The 27,673-nt window shown below is 43.0% G+C and overlaps 1 protein-coding gene across 2 annotated transcripts in view; it reads left to right on the top strand.

Annotated features, from left to right (window-relative positions):
• Nucleotides 1-26,207, top strand: part of KIF3A (kinesin family member 3A) — a 70,002-nt gene extending 43,795 nt beyond the window's left edge. Inside the window, exons 11-19 of one of the 2 annotated variants that reach the window (XM_083181939.1) lie at nucleotides 1,773-1,781; nucleotides 11,271-11,427; nucleotides 15,202-15,382; nucleotides 17,265-17,375; nucleotides 18,327-18,452; nucleotides 20,304-20,357; nucleotides 20,445-20,513; nucleotides 21,152-21,276; nucleotides 23,164-26,207. In XM_083181939.1, the coding sequence (XP_083038065.1) occupies nucleotides 1,773-1,781; nucleotides 11,271-11,427; nucleotides 15,202-15,382; nucleotides 17,265-17,375; nucleotides 18,327-18,452; nucleotides 20,304-20,357; nucleotides 20,445-20,513; nucleotides 21,152-21,276; nucleotides 23,164-23,212 (881 nt within the window). In that variant the 3' untranslated portion in view covers nucleotides 23,213-26,207. The remainder of the gene's footprint in view (nucleotides 1-1,772; nucleotides 1,782-11,270; nucleotides 11,428-15,201; nucleotides 15,383-17,264; nucleotides 17,376-18,326; nucleotides 18,453-20,303; nucleotides 20,358-20,444; nucleotides 20,514-21,151; nucleotides 21,277-23,163) is intronic. The other variant, XM_083181938.1, reaches the window with a different exon arrangement.
• Nucleotides 26,208-27,673: the final 1,466 nt, after the last annotated feature.

Genomic DNA, 27,673 nt, shown 5'->3' with positions numbered 1-27,673 from the left:
TTTATTCACACTGATTGTATGCAGACAGACAGGTTTAGCCACATGAAATAACAAATCCCAACCCAATCACTATGTTAAAAGTATTTTTTGGGTGCCCAAACGGGTCACTTTTCTCCCATTTCCAGCTGTCTCATTTCCAGCTGTTTTGCAACAGACAAATGGGTGTTAACAATAGGAATGCATGTAAAAGACCCATGTACTGCAGACCGAAAAAAAGTAACAGAATGTGCACTCTGGAAGCCAGGTGCATGGCCACAGGAGCATTACAGTACCAATTTATCTGCATTCTTTATGCCGCCACATAAGGAGCTTTGCACCACTCTGAGTCAGACTCTGAGCTCTTAGTGATTCATGTTATTGAACAATGGTAATCCTTTCTAGCTGTATAATAATAGTAGAGTGTGTACAATATTACAGTAAGTGCCAGTGAATGTAGTGATCTTACTTGCTCTCGTTTCTGACATGTCATAAAGCAGGGTTTAAGCCCCAGTCCTCAAGTGCTCCCAACAGGTTATGTTGTCAGTACTTCTTTCATCATGCACGTGTGATTTCATTTAGTTCACACCTTCTCAAAGTCTGCCCTCAGGACCCCACATAGTGCATGTTTTTCACAGAATCAAGTGAAATAATAAGCTCAACCTGTAGATCTTTCAAAATGTCAGTCGGTACTGAGGGCACCTGTGCACCTGCCGGGTGACCAGGAAAATGGGAAATATGTGGGTCATGAGGACCGAGTTTGAGAACCACTGATTTAGTTTGCAGTTTCAATTATATCGCACCTGTTTGCAAAGACTGACATCCCTAGCACATGCCTTGTTTGAGGATACTTTAGAAACCTCTGTCCTGAAAAATAATCAGATCCTATACCATGGGTAGTGCAAGTCCACTTAGAGGGTCATATTTTCTAGAACATTTTTATGTGTACCCTCCCACATGTTTTTTTCCATTAAAGTTTTTTTATTGAAGGTATTATGCAGAAAAATCTGAAGTTACTAATCAACAAATACATGCGAGTCTCACAGTCAGTTATCTTGTTAGGCCCCTCCCACATGTTATTTAACAAAGTCCTTAGTTAAGTCAAAACATGACAGAAGACTAAGGTGACATTGGTGGTGTACTTAGCAACAGTCTCACATAGATGTGGATACAGTTTCATGCCTTTTATTGTATTATGTGTGCTGTTCAGTGAGCACGGTGTATACTGTATCTTGTGTGGGTCACTGTTTTGGTTTCCCATTAATAAAGCCCTTTGCCATAATTGAAATTTTGGAAGGAACATCCCATTCTATAATGCCCTTGCTTAGTGCATTATATGAAAGTTGCACTTGCTGTTCCTTTAAATGTCCCAGAATGCCTGCTTGTTAGCCACCATCTTCTTGCATCTCAAGCTCATTTGCTTTTGGCAAGTGACTTCTCTTTGATTAAGCTGTAACTCAATTAATGTTGTATAAAATAGTAAGAAAATTATATAGAACTGGCCCTAAGGGACAGAGCTGGGGGTGCTGACCAGGAGTATAATTTCCTGCAGCTGCTTAGTAAAGGGATAGTTAATCCCGTAGAGAAAACAGAAGACAAAAAAGTAGCAGCGCACAACTTTGAGAATGAATGACGAAAAATTTCAGTTGGAAAGAACTGGATCAATAAATTTAATGCACTTAATACAGTTTAAAAATTGCACCTTTGGGTTTCCGGTTCCGGCGCTGGAGGAAGCAGCAGCTCCCGAATAGGGCTCCCGGCGCTCCCCAGCCTAAAACCACTGCCGACCGTAGAAGACCCCGCTGGTCCCCCCTCCTAACCTGCCCGAGGGTACAGGCGCAGCCTGCCGCTACTAATAGCGCCGTCCGCCGCCGGGATCGCAGCACCACGGACCCCGCTGCCGCGTGACATCACAGCCTGCAGCAGCACGAGGCAGGAGACGCGCTCTCACTCTGAGAGACGCCGGCACTTCCCTCCCCGGCTGTTAACCATTCGCAGGCTGCCCCGGACCTCACCCACACCCTCCATAAGGCACCAAATTACGTGGGGACTCCAGAAGCCCCAGACCTGATCCCCAGGCACAAATCACCTCCACCAGTATAAGCAGCGCTGCAAGACCCCTGGCACCAGCAAGGCCACACAGACAAAGCATAAACGGAGCACCATTCCTGTCACAGGAAGTACAGGTGGAGGTAAGCTCATAACCCCCCTGACTCCTGCACCCAAACGACACAGCCTCCCCACCCACAAAATAAATCTGCCAGCAGTGTATAACCCTGCTGCAGCAGACACACAGCATCCCTTACCCACCCTAAGCAGCAAGATTTGGCCACACAGTCATCCCCTGCACAGCATAACCTCCCACCAGAGACACCTCAGGAGGTGAAAAACCACCCCAGCCTCCGAGCCCTGGCTGACCCTGGGACCCCCACCCCTACCATGAATAAAGGGCAGCAAGCACCCGCAGTTGAAGAAACCCCACGACACCGCTCGTCCAGCCGTCAGGCCAGAGACAAAATGGCGTCCGCGGGGGCACCCACTACCCACCCCAAACCCCAGAACACTGCAACCAGAGGTAGAAAGGGAGGAGAACCCCAGGACACCCCAATGGCTCCCGCACAGTTGGAAACCACTGAGCCTACCCCGCTATGGAACCCTACAGATGAGTCACCAACTGACCAGATGGATAACTCACCGTCATCATCACCTATTCTGAGGCGACAACTAACTCAAACTTCAAAATCACATGAAGGACCAGTTACTTATGCAGACATTGTGCAGGCCATCCAAGACACTATTGGCCCTATTATGGAGGCCCACGCTGGGAAAGTGACACAAGCAGTCCAAGACATGAAGTCACAATTTAAGCAAATTACAAAAAGGGTGGCCCACACAGAACACCTAGCCGGCGAGACATTTCAAGACGTCGCCACACTCAAAGCCCAACATGAAGCCATGCAGAAGTCACAATACCAAATGCAGGCAAAAATAGATGACCTGGAGAACCGTTCCAGAAGGAACAACCTCAGGGTGGTGGGTCTGCCCGAAGATGTAAAGGGACAGGCCCTCCTTACTTTCATACAGACTACTCTCCCGGAAATCCTATCAGTCACTGGGGAATGCACGGTGATCCACCTTGATGCTTCTTAGATATTTCTCCCCTGTATAACCACTGGAAAAGAGCCCAAAAATGAGACTCCTATCAGAAAGGGCATTCCAATCAAAGACTCAAAAACTATACTTATCCTAACAGATGAAGAATCACTCTCACCTCTCCCCCCCCCCCCCCCCCCCCCCCTCTTCCTCCCGGCTATACCCGCCAGAAGTCTATACTGGGGAAAGTAACCAGTATCGAAGAAAACTCTCCTAACTTTTGGTCCCCTGGTATAGCACTTGGCTACTTCTCACTTTATGGGAACTCCAAGTTGGGAGAACCCAAAATGACTATACTAAGTAGAGAGGACCAGCGAGGTTAAGATTATAATCTATGATAATCTCTGCTCCTTGCTGCTTTAAGCAGGAAGGTATTATAAATTGGTAGACCATAAGTTCACACCACTAAGGTGTCTGTTAATACCCGCTTGGTAAGGCTGAGGGAGCCAGGGTCTGCTGGTTCAGCCCCTTAGGCACAGGCCTATACTCACCTCATTCGTTACCAACCGGAAGTTGATAATGGAAAATAAGAAGGTTAGGTGCACCAGAAGCACCTGGTTTGTATTACTGCTACTGTTTTTTGTGGTTTATGTTGTATGTCCCCCCTCCTTCCCTCATGTTTTTCCCCAAAATCCCAAAAGATATCTAACATGGTTTTGTCCTCTCAGATACGCTTCAGCTACACCCTGTCGACCACAGATGTCCAGAGGCCGTCCCCATATGCTTATCCTGGTCAACCGTCCGCGAATCTGTGAGTTACCTTGTCCCCAGACTAAATAATGACTTCCCTGAAACTTGGAACACTTAATGTGGGGGGTTTCCACTCCCCCGCTAAAAGGAAAAAAATCCTGCTGTACCTTTCCAGAGTGGGGACTGAGGTAGCGTTCTTACAAGAAACACATTTAGTCCCAAAGGAGATACTTAAATTGAATACCTTAGGATGGCAGGTACTGTCGTCGGCTCCTTATAATTCCAAGGCTAGGGGAGTGGTCACCCTAATAAAGAAATCAATACCGACTGAGATTCATTCTTCTCGGTCCGATCCAGAGGGTAGATACACAATAACTGATGTGACCATACATTCCACTCGATATATTCTTGCCAATATCTACGCCCCTAACACCAACCAGAGCCAGTTTAACATAGATATGGTAAAGAGATTACTACCCTATGCACACCAGCAAATAGTCCTAGCAGGAGATTTTAATTTGACAAGTTCTGACACACTTGACAGGAATACCACTATACCCACTAGACGCCAAGTATCCAAATACGGTATACAGTATCTGTTAACCCAATTACATCTAGTGGATGTGTGGAGGGCGTGTCACCCGGTTGATCGGGAGTACACGTGTCTCTTGGCGGCACATGGTTCCCTATCCAGGATAGATTACGTGCTGATGTCTTCGACCCTATTCCCAAGGGTCCAGGACTCAGCACTGGAACCTATAACATTATCAGACCATGGGATCAGCTGGGTGGCGCTCGCGACATACATCGATAGAGGCCCTGTGCGACAATGGCGCTTCCCATCCCAACTAATTGATTCAGAAAATTTCCGTAATATGCTTGAGGCAACCTGGATGGATTACAAACATTCTAACACACAGGCAGAAGAAGACACTCCACTCCTATTCTGGCAGGCTTCTAAGCCGGTCCTCAGAGGCTCAATAATATCATACACCTCCAAACATAAAAAGGAATCCCAGAAGCTATATTTAGAATCTCAAGCTAAGTTAACTGAGTCATACCAGATATTCCAAAAATACCCCACAAGGACAAACAAAGCTCAATATGAAGAGCAAAAATCTCTCTTCGATATTTTACTGTCTAAAATGGAGTCTAAACTCACATTTCTCTCCCAGGCCAGGTTCCACAAACATGGCAATAGAGCGAGTAGACTTATGTCAAACCTATTGCGAGGCCAACACCCTCCTACTATTATACAAGCACTTCAGAAAACAGATGGCACAGTAGTACACTCTGGTGCACAAATAGCAGAAACTTTGCATTCCTTTTATGGAAAACTATACTCCCAGCCCCAAACAGACCTACAGGAAAAAGAAAAATTTTGGGACACTTTAACACATCCGACACTAAGTGTAGACTCCGCACACACACTGACAGCCCCAATAACAGAAAAAGAAGTACTAGCCACCATTAAAGCCCTTAAAACAGGAAAATCTCCAGGCCCCGACGGACTAACCAATGAATACTACAAACTTTTAGCCCCTAAGCTAATCAAGCCCCTATGCTCTCTTTATAATACAATACTACAGGGTACGCCCCCTCCACTATACTTCAACTCAGCTATCCTAAAAATCATACACAAACCAGGTCGAGACCCTCTCCTCCCGAGCTCCTATATATTTCCCTTCTAAACACCGACTATAAAATATTCACAAAGCTCTTAGCTGATAGACTCAAACTTAAACTACCTTCACTGGTCCACCCTGAGCAAACAGGATTTGTGTGGGGACGCCACTCAGTACTTAATGTACGGAAGGCCCTCACAGCAATGCAGTGGGTGGAGTCGGTTGGGACCACGAGTCCTCACGCCCTGCTTTCGTTGGACGCAGAAAAGGCGTTTGACCTAGTTGATTGGGACCACCTATTTAATACCATGAGACGATTTGGACTCCCGACCGACTTTATCCGTACAATCCAATTATTATATAATAACTCTACTTCCCAAATATTAACCAATAATTACTTATCAGCTTCCCTCTCAATATCAAGAGGGACAAGACAGGGGTGTCCCCTCTCGCCATTGCTTTTTGCTCTGGCGATAGAACCCCTGGCAGTGGCCCTGAGGACATCCCAAGACTTCCGAGGTATAATGATACATACATCGGAGGTCAAGATAAGCCTCTTCGCAGATGACATCTTATTGTTTATATCTGACCCCAATACTTCCATCCCTGCAATACAAGACATAATATTCCATTTCTCTCAGTTTTCAGGATTCAAAGTAAACTATGACAAATCTCGCCTACTACCCTTCCACTCCTCCCAAGATTTTTTTCTCCTCCCCCTCATTCACCTCACAATTTACGATATGCCACCCTACCCTAAAGTATTTAGGAGTCCTGATTCCTAACAAACTAGAAGACCTTTACACAGCTAACTTTCCCCACACATATTTAACAGTAGAAAAACAGCTAATGGGATGGATGACACTCCCTCTATCACTCGCGGGCAGAATAACAGTAATAAAGTCAGTAGCCTTCCCTAAACTTTCCTACCTACTACAGATGTTGCCCCTCAAGTTGAAAAAACTAGATCTCCAAAAGTTCAAGACACTATTTATTAAATTCACCTGGTCGGGCAAAAAGCCTTGCATCCCTTTTGACCGTCTTCGCCTTACAAAGCAAGATGGTGGTCTTGCTATGCCAGACATACAGGCCTTCTCACTAGCATCACATTTCAGATACATAACAGATTGGTTTATGGGCAGGGCTGAATATACGATCCCCACTCTGGAAGAACAGTTATTTCAACCATACTCTCCGGCAGCACTTCTTCATGCTCCGGTCAGAATGATCCCCAGGCAGATCAGGGAGTCAGTATTGTTTGGGGACACGTACAGATCGTGGAAGAAAATAAATAAGATACTGCATAGAAACCCTACTTCCTCCTCCTTCACCTCACTATGGGGAAACCCATTGTTCGTCCCCGGCGTGGACAATATGGAGTTTAAGGGTTGGAGAGATAAAGGAATTACCAATATCCGTAAACTCTTTGATCCAGGCGGCTCACTAATGCCATTTGCAAAGCTATCAGAAAAATATGGCATCCAAAACAGGCAATTTTACATGTACTTGCAAACCAGACATTTTGTTCAAACTTAGGTACACCCCATGGATAAAAGAGAAATTGCTGACCCCATAGACACACTACTTAGACCAGAATACGTGATGGGATATAAGATACGTTACCTTTATTCCTCATTGATCACAGCTGATGTGGAACGCCACCATAAGCAATTACATGAAAAGTGGCTAATAGATATTCCTGATCTTGCGGCTCCTCCCAAGTTGTTCAACAAACTCTCATATACGATGAAATATCTACAATCCATTTCCTTACAGGAAACACATATCAAATTCATCAATAGAGCATATATTGCCCCAGTCCAAAGAGCCCATTTTGTCTCTGAGGACACGGGGGAATGCTATAAGTGTCAAAAAACAAAAGCCACGTACTATCATAACTTTTGGGAGTGCCGTAAGGTCAGAAATTTTTGGGATAAACTAGTGGATTTTGTTAACCGAACGTACACTCTGAAACTACATAAAAAATCCACTGGCTTGTCTGTTCTTGCAATACCACACATGGGAATTAGGCCCTAAAAAACCGCAGATAATACCAATCCTTACGATTATATTAACTCTAGCAAAAAAATTAATACTACTACATTGGATCCATAGAAGAGCCCCCTCTATATTAGAATTAAAAAAAGCTATCCTCAATATATTGTTTTATGAAAGACAGAGTACTTTATCAGACTTAGAAAAGGGTGCCCCTCGGTTTTATAAGAAATGGGAGCTATATATCAGGAGTCTAGATCAGACTATGCAGGAACGCATACAGAAACTCTTTGAATCTACCTCCTGGTATCTCCTACGGCTATTAGCAGGAGAATAGAGCATAATGGTAATCTCAAAAAAAAAAAAAAAAAAAGGGAAAGTGATAAATTGTAAGACACTGAGGTGCGAAACCTGAAAACTGATTTTGAAAGGATACCCCCCCCCCCTAACTCTTCCCTCCCCCCCTTTTACCCCCTGTTGATTATATAGATGAGTATATATATATAAAAATAAGAGCTAAATGTTGATTGATGTTAAAGGTAGAAATATAGTCATTGGCATCCGCCATTATAATAATTAATCGTAGAAATATATTCTTCCTGCCGCAACTTATTGACCTAGAATTAACAACATGGACCAGGCGAGATATAGTGGAAGAGACGACATAAAATAGACTTTCAGACATGTACGATGTAATAGAAATAATAGCAGGCTCGCTATCCTTTGAGTTTATTTTAGTCTAGAATAAGTCTACCTGCAATTAATAATGCCATTAGGATCAGTTAGAAGAAAATCACACAAAAACATCAGAGGCATGTGAAATAATGAATACGAGTAAAATGGATCCACGGAGACTTATAGAGACATATTTAATGTTGTTATTTCTTGAAAATGCACGATGTTCACAGTATACACATCAATATTGTAAAATGTATAATTTGTTTATTTTGTATTTTCAAATAAAAAAAAAAAAAATTGTTTACCAAAAAAAAAAAAAAAATTGCACCTTTGATAAAGCCACCTGGTGTGGCGAAATGCGTCAGTAAAGCTGTCTGGACAACCCTTATTGCACACCTCCACCGGATAGTAGCCCGAACCAACCTCTGGGATCCCTCATTACACCAAAGGGACTTACCACCATCATTTACATTTGCAAGCAGCCATCAACCCCAAGCAAGGCACTACATCTATGGACTTGTGGACTGTATACAAACTTCATCACAGCCATCGGTAATTTGTGCCATCTTGGACCGATTAAGGACTGTTGGAGGATTTGCTGCAGTCCATATCTGCTAAGCAAATTCCTGTATCCACGGACCTGTGGACTGAATCCTATTGTCCCCTCACAGCCATCGGTAATTTGTGCCACTTTGGACCGATTAAGGACTGTTGGAGGACTCCCGTACCCTTACTAAGGGTGGTAACTATAATTCTCCCCTATTCTTTATCTCCCAGAGGTACAGTATAATAGGAACGGACTCTCCGGTGACTACTGGCATATTGGGCTGTCCTTTTATTGTTCTTACATGCTTTATGCAATTTTTAAACTGTATTAAGTGCATTCAATTTATTGATCCAATTCTTTCCAACTGAAGTTTTTCATCATTCATTCATTCTCAAAGTTGTGCGCTAGAAAACAAACATCCTATAAGACCTACCTTACCCGTCTCTCCCTTCACCAGAGAGCACAGTTAAATTTCTCTGTTATTACTTGCCTACTTGTCTGACGGCCATGCCCAACAGCTGTCCAAAAAGTGTGACTATGCATGACCAATATGTAGCCACAAGCTCACCACCTACAGCATCTTATTGATACTCCCGCTCACAACGATCTTGGCAGCAATTTTACAGTGATAAACCATTCAAGTATTATTCTGCATTCAGTGACGGAGATTGTGGGCCCAAGTGCAAAAATATAATTTGGACCCCAACCCAAGTTCACAATATGCAACATGACAGTGGGTGAGAGGGAGAGGCAGGGGGAGGCAGAGTGTGACAGGGAAAAGCAGTGGGTGACAGGGGCAGCAGTGGGCCCTTAGTCCTTAGGGGTCCCGGTGCACTGCACCTGCTACATCGATAGTTCCGCCTCTGGCTGCAATAATGGAGCCCACAAATAAACTTTAAACAAAATGTTTTGTTACTGGAACCGCAGCCTTCAAAATAAAAATATTCTACTGATAAAAATGCCATTCTTCCCAACATGTGAATGTTATTTGTCAATTACAAGGGTTTTGTTTTGTGTGTTTTTTTTTTTTTACTTAAATGAAGCTTGTCCTACTGTCTTTCATCTGGGTTTGATCTATTTTGAATTCTGGGCACTTTCTTCAAAAGGTTCAATAATCCTTATTTGAGTTGCCGGTTATGTTGTGTTCACCAAGTAGTGGATGCATTTTAGACGCACTGTGTCAGGCACAGGAAAAGAGCCACATAATCATGACCAGTTCATATTAAAAATAACAAAACTTTCAGACATTATTGTGATATCAATTTGTATTAAGCCATGATAAGAAATACAAGCAGTAGATTATTGGCTTTTTGGTGCATGCTCACGTCTTTTGCTTTTCCTTTTCTTACGCACTGCTCCCATTACTCTACGTATGTGTATTAAGCTTTGCAGCTGTGTTACAGGGCCTGATTCAGATCCGCACACTGCACCAATATTCAAACTTCTTCTCAAGTTGCGATGGGTCACATAAAGGCACACAGAACGAGCTGCACTGCCGCAAGACGCTGCAAGCGGGTATGCGATCTGTTGCAGACATGGCTTTGTCTGACTCTGAATCGGGCCCATAATAAACGCTACAGCCCAAACCATCACCCACTGCCATTGGGAATAAAAGGGAAGATCCTGCGGTACTGCTGTTTATGGTTCCTAATGGTATGCTCCCAGTCTGCACAAAGACGCAATGTTAATCTATATCAGCATTTCACTGCGGCTTATGACAATAACTACACCTCAGGAGTATTCTGTATTGACAGAATGGTCACCCACAGGCAGTATCGTTTAGCTAAAAGGTGTTTTTTTTTTTTTTTTTAATTCACTGGACCAAAATGTAACCTAATTTGCCTGCAAGATGCTAATGTGAAGTAATGTCATTTTTTTCCCTCTCTTCATGTCAATGCTGCCTACCTGCGATTTAATTGCAACTGCTTCTTAATGCAAGAACAAGCAGGTTGGTGTAATGGGTTTGCGCTCCATTTTCTAAGTAGTGTTATAGCTCCTCCTTGGTAGTCCTATGGCAGTGATGGCTAACCTTAACACTCCAGCTGTTGTTCGAACTACTCATCCCAGCATGCCCTGCTACAGTTTTACTATTTGGCCATGCTAAAACTGATGCAGGGCATTCTGTGATGTGTAGGTAAACAACAGCTGGAGTGTCAAGGTTAGCCATCACTGTCCTATGGTGATGACTCTCTGTCCCCAGTCTGACTCTGAGCAGACCTATTTCCTTCTATAGCCTCTTCAATTGCGTGCTCCTACACCTAGCGTCTGGTCTGCCTGTGACTCTCTAGAACACAAGAAAGCTGTACTTTTTGTCTTGGAAATGTAGTTTTTAAAATGAACTGATTCTGTCCGGTTCTTACACATCATCTTCACAACACCACCTTCTAATTTTAACATTCATTAAATAGAATTGATGGACCACTGTGGGATCTTGCTAAAATGGATTGAAATATTGAGAAAGCTGAAGGGGTAAGGCCGGCTTGTACTAACTGCACAGTAGTGGTTCATGGCTTGTGTGTGTGTGTGTGGGGCTGCTTTTGGCATATTGGATGAGTATACAGTCACTAGTTAATCCGTGCATCATAAATCTGGATATGTTTCCATAGGCAAGAAGAAGGTATCGCCAGATAAAATGGCAGAGATGCAAGCACGGATTGATGAGGAAAGGAAGGCTCTAGAGGCAAAGCTGGATATGGAAGAGGAAGAGCGGAATAAAGCCAGAGCAGAGCTGGAGAGGAGAGAGAAAGATCTCCTTAAAGCCCAGTAAGTAGCTAAAGTGCCACGCTATTAGCAGGCCATTCTAAAAGCCCATCAAAGTAAAATCATTGTTTCACATTTTGGTTCTGCGAGGCAATCTGGAAAACAGGCTTTGTCCAGAAATCATCATACATGACAATTTTTTTGCTTTTTAATGAAGGGACTTCTTAAAAACCTGAGCTGAGGTTTGACTTCCTGATATATGTAAGAGATAGTGTTCCCTCTAAGCTTCTTTTGCAGGGTGCCGCACCCTGCCCATTTTTTAAAACCTTTAAAATGCACCCTGTCGTTGTTGTGTGTGGCACTGTGCGCCCTTATTCTGCCCCCACCGCACTGACATGTCGCTGAGAACTTTCAGTGTGTGGCATCATGTGTAATGGGCATTATGGTGTGTTGTATAATGTGTAAGAGGCATTACAGTATGTGCCATAATGTGTAATTGTCATTACGACAGAATATGTCATATATAGAAATATAAAATGTGCCCTGCCCGATAGTCAGCACCCTGCCCTTAAAAAATCCTAGAGTGAACACTAAGGGAGATATTCAATCTCCCGCCGCCATTACCAACGGGGGAAATGGCGGCGGGGCCTCCACAGCATTGAACAGGGATCTCGGCAGAACGTGCCCGTATGGCCGGGAGTTGACAAGCTCCCAGGCGCAGCTCGCTGATCAGAAAATTTGAATTTGTTTGATCTAAACAATGTGACAATTCTTTTTGTCCATTTTCCTGGGCTTGTGAACAAATTGCTGATTGTCATCTGCTCCAATATAGTACCAAAAAGTTGGATGAAAATTGGTCTAGTGTATGGCCAGCATTACACTCACTCGTGTCCTAACAGAATGGCCCTTAAATATTTCAAAATGATTTACGGTCAGGGGTTTGTTGACTTTTTTTTTTTTTTTCACCAGTTCTAGAACACATTATTTTGCCTTCCCATAAAGAATGATGGGAAACGTTAGTCTGTACACCACATCATGTTTTGCTTCTCATTTTACTTTCAACTTCATTATTATACCAGTATTGGGTGGTATTCACTACTGATATCTGTACGGAGCCACTTTCACCCAATATAGTCTATTTGGCTAATCATTCACACATGTGATTTCCAACCCCACTAGCTTCCCGCCTGCTGCACATTGCTGGGGATCTTGCCAGGCAGTCATTTGTTAATGCAGAGAAAGTGTAATATACTGTATCTTGGCCCTTATTCTGGTTCACTCGCAAAGGAAAATTCCTTCTCAAATGGACAAAACCATGTGCACTGCAGGTGGGGCAGATGTAACTTTTGGAGCAGAATTAGATTTAGGTGCGGTTTTACTTCAAAGTGAGATCTATAATGCAGTGTAAAATAAATCAGCCAGTATTTACCCTTCACAGAAACAAAATAACTCACCTAAATCGAATTCTCTCTGCACATACTACAACCACCTCACCTTCTGTGCACATGGTTTTGTCCATTGGAGAAGGAATTTGCCTTTGCGAGTGAACCAGAATAAGGGCCCTTATTACAGAGAAATAGAGCAGCTTTTATCATAGGATGAAATTTCCCCTTGCGAAATGAATATCCAATCTCTTAAAAAGCCAAATTCTAAGTAAAACGTAATGTGGGCAGTTATTTCTTCATGTGAATTTTTTGCCTTATTTGTTTGAATGTGTTTAAATGTAAAACCAGTTATAATGCAATGCAAAGAGTCACACAGGTAGCAAAGAAATTATTGGGTGTGGTATAAGGTTCCGACAGTCGGGATCCCTACTGGCCAGGCTCAGACAGCATGGCGAGCGCAACAAAGCCCCTTGCGGGCTCGGTGGATTGCTACGCTTGCCACCTATTCTATTCTCCCTTTATGGGGACATGGACCCCCACGAGGGAGAATAGCTGGCGGCCGCCGGGAACCCGTCTGCCGGTGTTTTGACAGTCTGGATCCCGACGTCGGGTAAATGACTGTCTGGATCCTGACTGTCGGAACCCCGTCCTACACCCCAAATTATTAACATACGGGCAATGCTGCAATAGAACGTGTTCTCGTTTCATTCTCCACCCTTCATCCAAATGGCACTTACCTTGGAAATTATGTTTTACATAATACAGTAGTTACAGGGATTTCCTGTGGCCAACATGCTGACTGGGCACATGCAGAACAAGCACTGTATGATCAGTCAGCAGGTCAAAGATCAAGCTGTGTGGCGGCTGAAGAGCGATCTGATTGAATCCCTCTTTGTATCCATAGGAAGAAACATTCTTTTAGAACTAGTGCAATATGGAAATGGTGTTGGTTCTTGTGTTTTCGTAGTTTGCTGAATACTAGGTGGTCCTGTTAATGAATGGGCCCATTACTTGTGCAAAATCTAGCCATTCAACATGTGATTTAGGGGGTATTCAATGTCAAGGGCACGGCTGTTTAGCAAGCTCGACAGCTGTGCCCCTGTCCCGTTCTCGCTTTGCTCGACTTGAGCACAGCGGTCGGGATTCAATGTCCCGAGCTGCGAGAAAGGGGCGTGGCCGCGAGCTGAGGGCGGAAATAGACGAGCTCCGGCCGGGAGCTCGCCTATTTCCAGCTTTTCTCGGCAGAACGAGCCCGACAGCTTGTGATGTCGGGCTCGTTCTGCCGAGAACCCCTGTTCAATGCTGTCGGGGAAGACAGCATTGAATAGGGCCCCGCAGCCATCTCAACATACATACTGTATTACCAAACAGTGGTTACATTTCCTAAAACAGAGAGTCAGAAAACATAGTGACTGCAATTAATCCACCAGGTATAACATAGTTCAGCCTTTCCATATCCATCAATTAGTCTAGAAGAGAAGAAAACACTCAACAGGTTTCAGACCATGGGAAATTATGGTGGACGCAGCTCCATACATAAATACAACTGAAAACAGAGTATAAGTGTGTGGCTAGCTAGGTGGGCATCAGAAGGTCTAAAGATCCGGAACAAGTAAACAGGGACAAATTAATCAGATGTTTAAGATAAAGCTGTGAATTCTGTCAGAGGCCCCATACGTTGTCATACTTTAGATCACATTCACATTTGTTTTTTGGTATGCATAGAACATTCATGGCAAAGGGTGAGATTAATTACCGCAACCCAGGAGAAATGGGAGAACAGCTGAGAGCTCATCCAGGTACACAGTACACACACACAAGCCAAAGTAAGCGGATTATTTACATACAGATGAAGATCAGTAGAGAGTGACTCCCCCAATATCAACCACACAAAAACAGGGGAACTTGACTGGATCAGAAATACCTGTAGTACTAATACTAGAAGTCACAGCCTTCCAAAAAGATCCACCGAGGTCACTGCCACAACAGGTGACAGAAATTAGCCTCAGTCATTGAGCATTTAGGACAAGCAGCCGATGATGATGAGCCTCCAATCCGAAATAAACTATTTGGGGTCCAATAGACTCTATTGTAGGATAATAAATTTTAATTTGTTGGAACCCAGCGACATACCTAGGCAAGCTGATAATATAATCCCACTCTTTATCTTCAATTGCACGTAGATCATTCACCAAGTTTAGTGCACAGTTCACATCAATCGGGTACAGGAGAGAAAAAAGGTTGGGAACCGCTGTACTAGAGCATGGACAGGTGTGTTAGAGAGTTGCGAAGCTCGCCCCACTGCGCATTTACAGCATGACGAAGCTGAAGATAGCCGACAAATAATGTGTGGAAATACTGTTTGTATTTTTTTTTTTTTAAATAAAAGAAATGTTTTTTGGTGAAAAGTTTACTTCTGGGGCTTAATTGAAATTTGTCCTTATTTTTACAGACAAGAACATCAGTCCCTGCTTGAGAAACTGTCTGCTTTGGAGAAAAAAGTCATTGTTGGTGGGGTGGATTTACTGGCTAAGGCAGAAGAACAAGAGAAACTTTTGGACGAATCAAACCATGAGCTGGAAGAGCGCAGAAAGCGTGCAGAGAAACTTCGCAGGGAGCTACTAGAAAAGGAGGTTTGTAGGCTGAAGTGAATGTTTGGGTGCAGTGGTCAGGCAACAGATACAGCAAATAATCAAAGTGAGGACAACATTGTTACATTTCTTGCTGAGAAACAGGGAGAGGTGTGTCAGTCGCACAAGACCAATGATATGTTCGAGGACCCCCTTATTCAATATTGTGCTTGAGGTAATCTTCTTGGATGGAGGTGTGCAACCCTAGGACAATAGGTAATGATATATCGAAAATAGAGAAAGAATGTCCTATCAAATGGGTGCACCTAGTGACATCTAAAATTTAACTTTTAATAAAATGCTGCGAAATATCTTAAAATGGATAGAAGACAGACAACAATGAAAGTAGGAAATTACATATAATTAAAATAAAGGTGGCAAGCAGATCTGGGAGTTAGTTCTGGGCACCCTGTATTAATGGCTAGTAATCACACACTGTGGGTCTGCATGTGGGGATTAGCTATAGCCTGAAGTTCTCCGGCTGTCCGTCAGCCGCTGTCTGTGCTTGTAATGCACTGAGCGGTAAAGAAACCAGGGGTTAATACCCACAAAGAATTCAGCCTGTCTCTCGTTCTTCTAGCATCTGCGTTTAAACTGTATCCACATTGCTACCTGGACATCTGGAGGCTGTCTAGTGGGGATTTGATATAACCCTAACTAGCGGGTCTGAAGTTATCGGCCGCCCGTCAGCCATTGGTGCCTAATAATTACGCTCAATGAGGCAAATCAGTAGGTAGGTTATGCCGAAGACCATACCCGGTAATATCCACTACCCTAACAAGGGCTGTGGGATAAAGCCGGAGACAAACATAATCAGTAAATACATTTCTAATAAGAAAAATAATTAAAGTGTGAGAGCGCTGTATCTGCTTGCACACCACTAGCCGGCACGCGCTTCGCAGATCAGCTTGTTTTTGGCCCTGAAGAAGCTGATCTACGAATCGCGTGCCGGCTTGCAGGATGCAGTGTCCAATGATCTACATGAACATCAGTCATCTGTGTACCCTCGGGTACTCGGGATGGATGGGAAATTCAAGGTCGCAGCCACTTGCTTCAGCATGCCCAGAAAATGTGACAGACTCCCTTGGTTTCTGTAATATTTCCTGTCACCTATAAACGCTGCAAGCAACATTGAAGCATTGGCAGATCAAAAACATTGGAAATGAATGTAATGGTTTGCGTGTATCTCCAAATTAGTATATAATTTGTTTCAAATCTTTACTGTTTATTTAGTAACTTTGAACTGCCTCTAGCATGGATGGTGTAATGGTTAGCATTACTGCCCACAGCACTGAGGTCATGGGTTCCACCATGGCCCTAACTGTACGGAGTTTGTATATTCTCCCTGTACTTACATGGATTTACTGGTTTATTGGCTCCCAACAAAATTAAGCCTAGAATGAATGTGTGTGCGTGTATATGTGGTAGAGAATATAGGGCCTGAATCAGGCCTGGCTAGTGAACAGGTAAACGCTGCTCCGACGATCTGCCACCCAAATCCTCTCACTAGCATGCGATCAGATGTGTTCACTTACACATCTGCTCACATGTGGTCGCAAGGAGGAGAAGAAATCATTCGATGGTCGATCACTATCGAATGTTTTTTTCACGGTTCGTAAAGAAAAGTTCAGCCGAATTAGGGACTGCGACTGATGTTGTGACATCACCCACCCGCTCCAAGCAGACATAGGCATGCCTGCATTCGCAGGGCTATGCCCAGTGTTTCTATCCTGGAGCAAATGCACCAAGCAGGTATGAATAGATTGTAAGCTTCACTGGGGCAGGGACTGATGTGAATGCTCAAATATTCTCTGTAAAACGCTGCGGAATGTGTGTGCGCTATATAAATATCTGGTAATAAATAATTCTATCCTACTACCCACAGCAAGAGCGGTTGGATATTGAGGAGAAGTACACTAGCTTACAGGAGGAAGCGCAGGGTAAAACCAAAAAGCTGAAGAAAGTTTGGACAATGTTAATGGCAGCAAAGTCTGAGGTTTGTATACTACGTCCCTTGTATTACACCTTTTATAATATAATAAAATTGAGTATTTGTTATCTCTATAATAGCTATTATTTACTTTAATGGTTCATATTGTTGACTTCTAATGACTATTTGCCTGCAATCCCCCACTGTATATGTATTTACAGCTACCGTAGATAAGTGTTTTCCTGGTAGCATTGCATGCTTTAGCTTCATGGCAATAACCATACTTAGAATGACTACACTGAGGGCCAAATGTATCCTGAATTCTGATTCTGTGGGGGGAATTTAGTAAGATGGGAGTTCTATTTCAGATGGGATGATGCCATGGGCAACCAATCTGATTATACTTCTTATATGTTTAGCACATTGTAGAAGATAATAGATAGGTTGATTTGGTTGCCCATAGTGACATCCCATTTGGTTGCCCATAGTGACATCCCATCTGAACTCCCATCTTAGTATTTTCCCCCCTGTGTGTTTGAAGAGAATTCTTTGACTGTTCTCCTCGTGGTGACCTAGACGTATTGAATCTGCACTCATGGGGTGTTTTCTGAAAAAGTTGCTTTGAACATGTAACATTTAATATACTAAAGGTATTATATGGTACATTTTATATCTTGAACAGGCTTTATCACATGTGACTTTAACCTCTATGGGACCGTATTTGCTATCTTTATTAGGAACGCAAAGACTGACTGCTGCACTGTAGAGCCAGCGGAGTAATAGCTTTTATGGCTTTTTCTATTAATATGGAAAATGAAGTGCTGTCAGTGCCTGACGTTCCGCAGTTTCACTGTAGGAAGTGGCTGTCACACTTCTCTTAGTGCAGGTGGCTGCTGATTCTCCACTCTCTTGTCTCATCATGCATTGCCACACTCTGACACGCTGATTGTAATTCCACAATAGCAGGAGAGGCCCAGGTTGGTTACCACTAATCTGTTGTATATTTGCACCTATTAGATGGCTGACCTACAACAGGAACACCAAAGGGAAATAGAGGGGTTATTGGAGAACATCAGACAACTGAGTCGGGAACTTCGACTTCAGATGATCATCATTGATAGTTTTATTCCTCAAGAATATCAGGTAACGCAAGACCCTTTATAATATTATTCTTCAGGTTTTATGCTTTGCTGATCTATCCTAGAGCACAGGGCTTGATCACTACAGAGAACCATGAGGTAGTCCTTATTAGATCTCATCAGAGCTACAGATATTTGAGCAAAACTGATTTTTGGGGAACTGGCTTTTTGGTGCAAAGGAGCCAAACACTCCCTGCAGCTGTAATGATTTGCTAGAACTACAATGCTTGCAAATGTGACCAGCTTAACCCCTTTACACCAAGTGATGTGTAGAAATGTCAGAGCAGAGATGCTGGGATTGCTCTCATGCAAGGACTGCCTCGGGGTCCATATGGATGACCGATGGTCAGAATACTGACACCAGCATCCCTGAGGAGGGGATTCTGACAGGGGTTAGGCCCTTCTGAGTGATATCTTTTAAAATAATTGGAGTTTTGAGTAATTTAAAATTGGACATACTCCTCATGGCTTTATTAGAAACATGCATGTGTCCCTAATATGTCTGGAACACATTGATTAAAAGTATATATATTTAATACGCTGTTATCTAAAGCAGTGGTTCTCAACCTCCGTCATTAGGACCCCACACAGTGCATGTTTTCCAGGTCTCCACGCAGAATCACAGGTGACCTAATTAGCTCCACCTGTGATCTTTTACCTATGGGCAGTCCTGCTTCCCATAGGTAAAAACTGCCACGGTCTGGGAGTATATAGCCACGGGCCAGACAGAAAATATGCAAATAAATTGCAAAACTTTCACAGATCGCTATCCCCGCACAGATACATACGCACCATCAAAAGGGTTTTACAGTCTGTGAGAATCTGAGTAGCTCTGAGGCTTCCATTTATCTGCCTCTTAGTTTGATTAAGGCCAGCGCTGATGTCCAAGACCCTCCTTGAAAACACCTGGGCACGCCCGTGTTTTTTCTGATACTCACAGAACACTCCAAGTTTCCACCCCCTAACACTGGCTTCCTGTCAGTCAAAGTGCAAGGGGGGGATTGTGTTTACAATCCATACGCATTTATAGACGCTGTTCACCCTCGCGCATGCGCAACGTGTACGGTATGCATGTGCAGTCATTTGATAAACACTCAATCTGTATATTCACTGACTAGTTTATCCATGCTGAATTACGCCCATGGGGCCTTATTTAGATCTGATCGCAGTACTAATTTGTTCTCAAAATGGGCGAAACCATGTGCACTGCAGGTGGGGCAGATGTAACATGTGCAGAGAGAGTTAAATTTGGGTGGGGTGAGTTGAAACTGAAATCTAAATTGCAGTGTAAAAATAAAGCAGCCAGTATTTACCCTGCACAGAAACAAAATAACTCACACAAATGTAACTCTCTCTATACATGTTACATCTGCCCCACCTGCAGTGCACATGGTTTTGCCCATATTGAGAACAAATTAGTACTGAGCTCAGATCTGAATAAGGGCCATAGTCATGAAATTGGGCCTAGTCATACACCGCCACCAGTCCTGAATGGTTTAAATCATTTATTGCAATGTTTGTTCTAGAAATGTTGTGTCCTGTCTATGTGTAACAATTACTGATCATATGGGGGACCGTAGTAGCCCACCTGTGTGATTATGTTAGTAAGGACAGAGGTGCATGTGACTGAGCAAGTGCTGTAATGTGAGGATGGGAATGGCGGCGTGCAGGAGACCATAGTTACAGCTGCTGGAAGGAGGAAGGCCCCAACACAGGATATCAACTACATAAAACACATGTCTATATTACACACAACGTAACTGTTATACATGTGTCCCTGTCTGAGTAGGAAGGCTGTATTACATACAATTGCTAAATGTCTGTGTATAACCTGCTTTCTCTTATTTATTTTAAGGACATGATTGAAAATTATGTCCACTGGAATGAAGATATTGGAGAATGGCAGCTGGTATGACATTTGTAACATCATTTGTATTAATAACTGTTTGTGATGCGAAGTACATGTAACCCATGCATCTTTCTTTTTCTTTGTAAGAAATGTGTAGCCTACACTGGAAACAACATGAGAAAGCAAACGCCTGTGCCAGACAAGAAGGAGAAGGATGTAAGATGATTGTTATGTGTGGAGCCGTTTGTTTTGTGTGCAACATAGCAGAAAGTAATAGGGCGACATGTTGGTTTTGTATGAAACATGGATTCTGTTCTAAAGCAGCCACAATTGGTGTCACATGGATCAGAGTAATGTTCTGTATACGTTCCGAGCACATTCCGCATCTGGCTGCATGGAGAGATCTGAGCTATATTTTGCATGGACAAGTGCCTCCAAGATCAACACAATTGTATCTCTAGACCTAAAGCTAATATGCAGTTTGGCCATATTTTCCTTATGTGTAAAAGGCAAGTTATGGGAAGCTTCCCAGAGTTTGTATAGATGGCTTTGCTAATAGAAGTCTATGAGCATAGGTGTGAAGAGAACAGAGTTGTTGTTTTTTTAAGGAAAAGGGGTTTAAGAGTTAGGATAAGGGTGGAGTTAGTCTTTTATAAACATACTAAATAAAATAATAGTCTATGTGACTGGTTATAGTTTTAAATTCAGTAATTTTTATTGTTTTTACAATAATAGAGCCCCCAAATAGGCAGACACGTCGACTGGTTATAGTTTTATTCTAGGGTAACTTGCATGAAGGTTAGGCTTTTCTTCTGGTCTGAAATGTGATTGTTTTTGGCTTGCTTTTCCCACAGCCTTTTGAAGTGGACTTGTCCCACGTGTATTTGGCTTATACCGAGGAGAGCCTACGTCAGTCCTTAATGAAGCTGGAGAGACCAAGAACATCTAAAGGAAAATCAAGACCTAAAACTGGCAGAAGGTGTGTGTGAGGGAAAGGGACTATGGGCCTGATTCAGGTCTGATCGCTGGGCTGCGAATGTTTCTAGCCCAGTATTCAGGTAAACGCTGCCCCGCCACAGACTTCTTACACGGCTGCTTATACGTTCAGAACCGTGCACACAGGTGAAAACCATTCACAATCACTCACCATTGAATGGTTTTCCCCTCTGTTCGCAGTCACCGAGTAAGACTTTACTTACTCGGAGCTGCGATCACCTAACTCCGAAAAGCCGATCCCATCTGCGTTTTTAGGCGACACTCCCAGAAAATGCTGGAGTGCCTATTTTACAGCTTAAAAAGGAGGGGGTGGGAAAAATGTAAAATAAATAAGTAAAAATAAATAAGGTAAAAATAAAGTCTCCCTGCACAGTATGCACTGGTGTAAAAAAAAGTCTCTCTCTGCACAGTATGCACTGAGACTGAAGTTCTTTGTTTATTTCCTGCCTGTGCCTGGTGAGATCACAAGGGAGATAGCCTATCACCCTCTGTGACCTGCTCATGACTTGTAAATACCGTTTCCGAGCCATTCACGCTACACACTGAAACGGGTAGGGCCGTGTTTTTAACCTGTTTTGAATTACTGTTATTCTAAAACCGGTAAATTTACTCTGGACCTTTCACATTACAGCTAGAACAGTTTTAAACCCCTTCAGAATCGGCAATATACCGTGTTTTAGCTGTAATGTGAAAGGGGTATAATACAGTATCTCCTCAGGTTACATTTTTATTTTTGGTAATTAACCTTTTTGCAGTCCAAATTTTTTTTTCCATTCAAACAGTCTGGTCTAAATGGTTAAATTAATTGTAATTTTTTTAATTTTATTCAAAAATGGCCTACAGTACATTGAATGTTGAACGATGTTAATGGTCTTATGTTAAAGTGGCTCACCATTGGATCTGTTACTAGCACTAGGACTCTTAAGCCTGACTAGATGTTTGTCCTGAGAGAGTAAATGGAACAACAACAGTGGGAACCCACCTGCTGCTGTTTTAGATAACCAACAAGATTAACCAGAATACAGGCTTAAAATGATACAGGAAAGTTATAAAAAAATCTCAGCTTATTTTGACTTATTTGCCATAAATGATACAGTACTATACGTAGACGCAGCATGCAAAGTACAGTGACCAGACATAATTGGTCAAACCGTGTAATTAACCAGCAACAGACAGAACTGTACTTAGAGCCTAATTCAGACCTGTTCGCTAGACTGCGTACACTCGCAGCCTAGCAAACAGGTCAGCGCCACCTGTATCCCCTCACTTCCATGCATGAGAACACATCCCCTCGAATGGGGCCAAAGGGGGGAGAAATCATTAGATGGTCACCGACCATCAAATGATTTATCTCCCCTTCGGAAATAAGAGTCAGTCTAAACTGACTTTTATTTCCGCCGCTGGTCGCCAAGAATGGGGCAGGCGCTGCCGTCATGTGACGTCTGCTGTCCGCTCCGAGCAGGCAGCACCACACCTGCTTTCCCAGGGGAACACCCAGCGTTTTTGTGAGGGGGGGGGCATAAAACACTGGGCGTTCCCCTGGCGCTGCCCCTTGCCCATACAAATGCCTTGGCGAGTGTGATACTCACTGAAGGTGTTCACACAGGGGGTCTGAACATGCAAAGATCCCCTACAATAGAAAACAGGGCCAAATTTTGACACGTACATATGGCTCTGAATCAGCCCCTTAATGCACATTTGCCTAGATCCTATGTAGAAATGTGATTTTATATTGAATGTTTTGGAGGCTCCATTCATTTGAATGCATTCTCCGTGCTCTGCTCCTTGGTACAGATTCCAATACACAGTGCAGTGTGATTCCCCTTCCTTACATGTGATTTATTAATGTTCTGCTTTTTCCTTTCAATAGGAAGCGTTCAGCAAAACCAGACGCCGTAATTGACTCCTTACTGCAGTAGCGATTTACTATATTGGACTGTGAAGAACTTTCTGTGTTGGTGTAGTAACAGCCTAAAACTGACTTGTGTATTGCAGTGTACAAGGCTTTATGGCAGATTCAAGGCAAACCATTTTAAGGCTGTGTAGGATATTTAATGTTTTGCAGAAAGACGGTTGTACTTTTATAATATCCTGTCTTGCTATGCTATCGTGAAATGTCTCAGCTGTCATAAGAAGTGCTCTATGGCTTTTCAAGGTTCCGTTTGCTGACAGCTGATGTTCCCATCTTTCATCTTGCCGGCTACAATTAATCTTTCAAATAGAATTCCTTTTAATCAAGTTCTACTGTATTCTGCTATGTGCAAGCCTGTTGTAAACATGCATTGGCTCTAGGTATAGCTCATAGGGACAGATATGTGGAGCTGAGTTTGAGAAACCCTGACCTACACATAATAGGCATCTAACAAAGCCAGTTGTGTTAAGTAAACCGGTTGTGAGGCTCCAGTCATTGTGACATTCCCAGAAAGTTACTTCCTATCGCTACACATTTATTGTCATCTAAATGTGTTCTGTTCTCTTACCAATACTGTATTGGCCCTCATTCAGCATGAGTAATTCGAATTTTTGCAAAATAACAACTCCCGACGTTATGCTGTGTGTGCGGTTGGTTGGGTGTTTGCACGCAGCACTGGGCAAGGTGAGATGTCATGCAGCTGTGGTCTGTCTCCGCCCTGCAAATGCTTGGTCACCACCCCCCATCACTCCGCTGACCGATGTTGCAGTTCACCGCCTCCAGTGCGTGCATGGGCAGATCTGCTAAAATCCCGGTCTGCTCTTTTTGCAGATATGCATCCACTACTGAATTAGCCCCAATATACCATAATTGACAGATTTGATGTTTCTGTGCCTATGTGGACATTTTAGCCTTACAATGTTACTGAAATCACATTGCAATGAAAATCTAGTATCTTCCTTAAATCTGTTGAGAAAAGATTTTTTTTGTATTGTAAAATATTAGATTTATGTCACTTTGCAGTGATAAAGTGATTTGTGGCTTCTTTCTAATGCCCGGTACACACAGGGACGATGGTGCTCGTGAGCGAGTCGTCACAGGAACGTATGACCCGCTCATGAGCTGACGGCGCCGCTGACACCCCGCGAAAATGCAGCTGATGTTATCGCGATCCGATCACGACCCCCACCCACTGCAATGGTCGGTTCTGAGATCCTACCTGCAGCAGGTAGGATCTCAGAAAAGACCGACCGACCCGCAGGGCCGCGCATCGGATCGGGATCGCATCAAAAGGCCACTGAAATGGCCCAAAACATGGCCAATTTACATACAATCGGTCGAGATTGTATCTAAATTGACTCGTTTTGGGCCATATCATCCTGGTGTGTACACCACATGTGTTCATATTGAGAAGAACATGTGACCTCATGAATTTCTGTTACTAAGAGTTTTGTTTCTGTTACTTGATGACAAATATTAATTCATAAAAATTACTAGTAGGAATGTACACAACACTGTCTGACTGCTCCCTCCACAGCATCAGTCGCAGGCTCTTTGGGAATGAAAATCTGTGTGGACCTGCCCTTGTGTGTTATGTTTTGTACATTGTAACTAATAACATAATTGATTCCTCACTTTGCAGAACAGTGGTTTTCAAACTTTTTTTAAGTTGAGCTTAAAAAGTTTTATTTCAAGGAGCAATAAATATAAATATACCCCAAAGAGCCACCTGTGTCCATTCAGATGACCTGTGTGTTCACAGCAGCATACCCTTCAGGAGACGATGATCGAAGACTAAAATGATCCCATGCTTCCACCAGACCCAACTGTTTAATATATACACACACACCACTGAATTGCAGCATGCACTTGTTAAAAGATTATGGGTGAGATGTACTAAGCTTGAAAAGTGATAAAATGGAGAATAAAAAACACCAGCCAATCAGCTACTACCTGACATTTTTCAAACACCGCCTGTCAGATGACAGGTAGGAGCTGATTGGCTGGCTGTTTATCATTCTCCATTTTATGACTTTTCAAGCTTAGTACATCTGGCCCTATATCACCAATAGAATGTTATTTTACACTTGCATTATAGAAAACAACACAGCGTAATCCTCAATATCCTTACACCTTTTCATATTTTATTTATTATATGTATATTTGTGTGTATACTTTATGCCCTGATGTACAGTGTTTTTTTAATTGTATTTTTATTTTTGTGAATATAGCTTAAATCAGATAGTGGACTGTCTTTGTCTTGTACGGTATACTAAAAAAAATTCACAACTGTCTTTGCATACTGATTTTAAATAAGGAAATGTCAGAATTCCTGAAGTTCAGGAATTTAGTAATGTGTAATCAAAATGTTAGCGGGCAGCATGGCTGCCTGGCCCAGGGTCAGCTGTAAAGGTCCATACTCACCGGGTGATTTTGAGCTGAAAGCAGCTCATTTTTGCCGTTTGTGTATGGCCCGGCGATAAGCGCTGATGTGCCTCCTGCAACTTGAACCACTTATGTCCTTAAAAGAGAACCAACATTTCAAAATATGTGTAGATGTAGCAGATACAGAGACTGCGGGTATTACTATACTCAGTATCTTAAAGCTAGCCAGTCTGGGGCTGACATTTCATAGGACAGTGTGTGCTTAGCTTCCCAGTAGCTTCCTTAGGTCAGAACGCGGGAAGCGGTGCCCATTGTGCCATATTTTAACTGAACTATGTAGCATGCAGTCATTAATATTGGGATACTAGCGGTAAGCAGTTTTCTTGTGCACACATTAGTGTTTGTACTATTAGAGTAGGGATTGGTTGAAATTGATCCATACATAGTAGTCCAAGGAGACCTATCACTATAACTGTACTACAGTCTTATTATTTGGTAAGGGGACGGTAACCTTTATTTCATTTACTATTACTGCTATAAGGCAGCATGGTCCATTCGGAACTGTTTCCTGTGTAAGTCTGACTCTCTTTACAATAAACTCTACATGTATTCTGATACTAGGTGTATGTTGTTGTTTTTTTCTATTATACTTGCTTTTACATGTTGTTGAGTTACATTGCATGCGACTTCTCCCCTCAGTCAACTGATTTCTAGTTTGCTCGGTCCCCCGCGTGTTCGCATGGGGGACCGACGTTGAGCTCTGCACATGTGCAGGGCTTCTGGGTGGGCGCCTTCACCGACCTGCATAGTTGGCATGGCGCTTGCACAGTGATGGGGGCGGTGACTGTGCTGAGACATGGGAACACCTAGCGTTTCATGGGCGTTCTCTTGCACATACGGCTGTGACGCAGTGTGTCCTGGGTAGGCGGCTAATGTCACAGGGCGTTAGCCACCTGCCATGGTCCAGAGCCAGCAAATGTAAGTCAGTCTCCAAAGTCTTATATTTGTGAGCCAAGAAGAAATCATTCGATGGGTGCTGACCATCGAATTATTCTGCTGAGCAAGCACATGCGAGGTGATGTGTTTTCATTACACACCCCCTCACATTGTTGCGAGGGGATATGGCGGGGGGGCACTCTGGGACTTAGTAAGCAACGAAGATTGCAACTTAACATGTCTGATCAGGCCTATAGTGTACAGAGGCTTTACTCCAGTAATGAAGGTATAACTGCACATTCTCCCTTTTACCAAATGTACAAACGAATTGCATTATGGAGATGTATTCTGTTTCATGCATCTGGATGTGAAAGTTCATCATGGAATAAGAGATTGAAATTCCTCCTCAATTACTGTTAACTCCTACACTTCAGATCATCTGACTGAAATATCTGTTTGATTTCCAAGCATGTCTGTATTTCCCCTTGCTCTATGATGCAGATTTGATGGTACTACACTAGCCTGATTGTTATCATGTATATCTCTATCTATATGGTTTCCTTTTATCAGCTGACAGATAAGCTCACATGGTCCTAGTCATCTTAATATGTGCTCAGTGGAAAACGCAGGATTTTTAGAGGGGGGTTTCCAAATGTAATTAAAAATCTTCCACTCTGCAGCGCATTGGAGTAAGTACGGAAGTCTGGGGGAGCGGTAACAGCCCTGATCATTAGTATTTTTATACACTGGATACTGTATGGAATACAGTATTAATATTTATCAGTACAGATTGTCTATAATATGGGCTGTTTCACACATTTAAATAAGATAAGTGGTCAGGAAAAGGTTAAACATATAATAAATAAATACACAAACATAATAAACCCAGTACTGCAAGCTCAAAGCTCACAATCTCTCACTTCAGGGTCCTGTCTCTTCCTCCTGGCAGCTGCTCTCTGGTCAATTGCAATGTTTGAGGGCTCAGATCCATATATACAATAGAGTGGAAGAAAGGGCTGGTACACTAGAGAGCTCTGCTCTGGCCCTTACATTGCATGACGTGGTGGCAGCTCTATTGATCATATTATATACCGGTGCTATTGTTGTCTTAATTTATGGCACTTTTCAAAAAGGGGGGGGGGGGTTC

This window comes from Crinia signifera, chromosome 4, assembly GCF_055691185.1.
Source record: "Crinia signifera chromosome 4, ASM5569118v1, whole genome shotgun sequence".
Taxonomy (NCBI): Eukaryota; Metazoa; Chordata; class Amphibia; order Anura; family Myobatrachidae; genus Crinia; species Crinia signifera.
Note: the sequence above shows the minus strand (reverse complement) of the source record. Positions and strands in the feature narration are given on the sequence as shown.